Source organism: Bombina bombina, chromosome 7 (assembly GCF_027579735.1).
Source record: "Bombina bombina isolate aBomBom1 chromosome 7, aBomBom1.pri, whole genome shotgun sequence".
In the NCBI taxonomy this organism is placed as follows: Eukaryota; Metazoa; Chordata; class Amphibia; order Anura; family Bombinatoridae; genus Bombina; species Bombina bombina.
This window is the reverse complement of record NC_069505.1, coordinates 568,412,921-568,415,109: the sequence shown is the minus strand read 5'-3', so window position 1 is coordinate 568,415,109 and position 2,189 is coordinate 568,412,921. Positions and strand designations below refer to the sequence as shown.

The 2,189-nt window shown below is 38.2% G+C and overlaps 1 protein-coding gene across 1 annotated transcript; it reads left to right on the top strand.

Annotated features, from left to right (window-relative positions):
- Positions 1-1,037: 1,037 nt before the first annotated feature.
- On the top strand, positions 1,038-1,979 carry LOC128636584 (olfactory receptor 6C1-like). The gene has a single exon (XM_053689577.1). The coding sequence runs from the start codon at positions 1,038-1,040 to the stop codon at positions 1,977-1,979; it is 942 nt and encodes a 313-aa protein (XP_053545552.1).
- The last annotated feature ends 210 nt before the right edge of the window (positions 1,980-2,189 follow it).

The window sequence follows — 2,189 nt, the reverse complement described above, 5'->3', positions numbered from 1 at the left end:
TCGGATTGCTCCACCTGTTCTCCTCCCTCCCTCAGTTCCTAGTTAGTCAAATACCCACTCCCCTCTCAAATTAGCTTCAAGTATGTATTCCGTATTTTTAAACAGTGTTATAGTCATCTTTTTTAGCGCTGTTGGGAGTGTGTGTATGAAGGGTTCCCACTTAGTGACGAAAGATTTAACTCTCTTAGTCATGTCGCCTAGTCCATCTGATTGTTCGATAAACATTTGGTTAAGCAATGTCTGTCTCAACTGTGTCACAGTAGGTGGATTACGTTTGAGCCAGTTTTGGAATATTAAACGCCTGGCTACCAAAACTATGTTGGAGGTGAATATCTTGAATTGTCTTGGGACATCCCTAAAATCTAGCAGTACAATGTTTCTAAATGTTAGTTCAGTAATGTGGGAATGCGTGTTCAGAGTCGCCCAGTAATTTGTCATTTTCCAAAATTTAACTAACTTGGGGCAGCTCCACGTCATGTGCTTAATGTCTGCATCTTTCTTCACACACTTTGGGCATTTGTCTTCCCTGTCAGTTCTCCATATTTGGCATTTCTTGGGTGTTATGTAACTATCATGCATGAGTTTGAAGTGTGACTCCCTTACATCTGAAGAGAGAGTGGCTCGTTTGACCCTAAGGATACTCTCCTCTATGTCCTTACCAGTGACTACCTCCCCTAGCAAGGAGCTCCAGACCTCAGCAATTTTACTGCTGCATAATGTGTTAGTTGAGTTGTTTAAACTTACATTTTGATACAAAAGGTTTGTCACAACTTCAGCTTAAGCAATAGCCAGCAGGATTTTTCAGTGCACCCCCATAGAAGTTTGTTTTGGGAGGAATTTAGATAAAAAAATTCCAACTTGTAATATCAAAGTAAAAAAATAAAAGCCCTATTGATTAAAATCCAGCGATGTAAGTGCACAAAAACACTGTTCATTTCAGCTTTTTATGTTTAGGATTTTAGACATTTTTCTTGTCAATAAAGAAATAATGCTGTTACTTTCTTACTGTTGTTTTAGGATCTTACTTTAATTAATAGATGGAGAAGATAAATCAGACTAAAGTGACATATTTCATTATTGAGGGTATTTCTGACAACCCTAAACTACAGACTCCAATATTTCTTATGATTCTACTTATTTATCTCATCTGCCTTGGTGGTAACATGATGATTATTCTGCTCGTCTCTCTGGATCCTCAACTCCAAACTCCCATGTATTTCTTCTTGAGTAACTTGTCCCTCATTGATATATGCTCATCCACTGTCAATCTACATAAGACCTTGTTTATCTTTATATCAGGAGATAATACTATGTCTTTCACTTTCTGTATCACTCAAATGTTTATGTTTTCATCATTTCAAACTACTGTGCTATTGATACTAACAGTGATGGGATATGACCGCTACGTGGCCATATGCAATCCATTTCATTATCACATGATCATGAGCAGACGAGTTTGCCCAATGCTGGTCATTACCTGCTGGGTTATAGGTCACATGGAAATAATACCTACACTTTTAACAATATTGAACTTCACATGCTATAAATCCAACATCATAAATCATTTTTTCTGTGATGTGATGCCATTAAAGAAAATTTCTTGCAGCGACACTACTTTTTTAGGGCTTTATATTCTGATTGAGGGAAGTTTACTTTCATGTTTCACTCCATTCGTTCTCACATTCATCTCTTACATTTTCATTATAAAGACCATCCTAAGGATCCGATCCAGCACTGGAAGACGTAAAGCCTTCTACACATGTTCCTCACACCTCACGGTTGTCATCCTTCTTTATTTGACTCTCTTCTGCCAATATATGACACCAGAGTCAATGAATGACCTGGCAAATAGAAAACTTCTTTCCCTCTTTAACACAGCAGCAGTCCCCATACTGAACCCACTGATTTACAGTTTGAAGAATAAAGATGTAAAATCATCTCTAAGACGACTTTTGAGATCTTTGAAGGTTTATACTTAAAGGGACATGAATCATTTTTTTTCCTTTTCTCTTTTTTTATTAAAGAAGCACCGGTGAGGACTTCCGGTGGGCGGCTTTCTAAGATGGTGGCAGGTTTCTTTTGCTCTGCAGAGGAACTTGGATTACTTCGAGTATTTGCCACTATTTTTTGCCATTCGTGCCTCCCTTGACAGAGCAAGCTGTCCGGGAACCCACAGCAAATAGAAGGCA

What these genes read in the sequence shown, in the direction of transcription:
- LOC128636584 (XM_053689577.1), top strand. Translation starts at nt 1,038, where the DNA reads ATGGAGAAGATAAATCAGACTAAAGTGACATATTTCATTATTGAGGGT.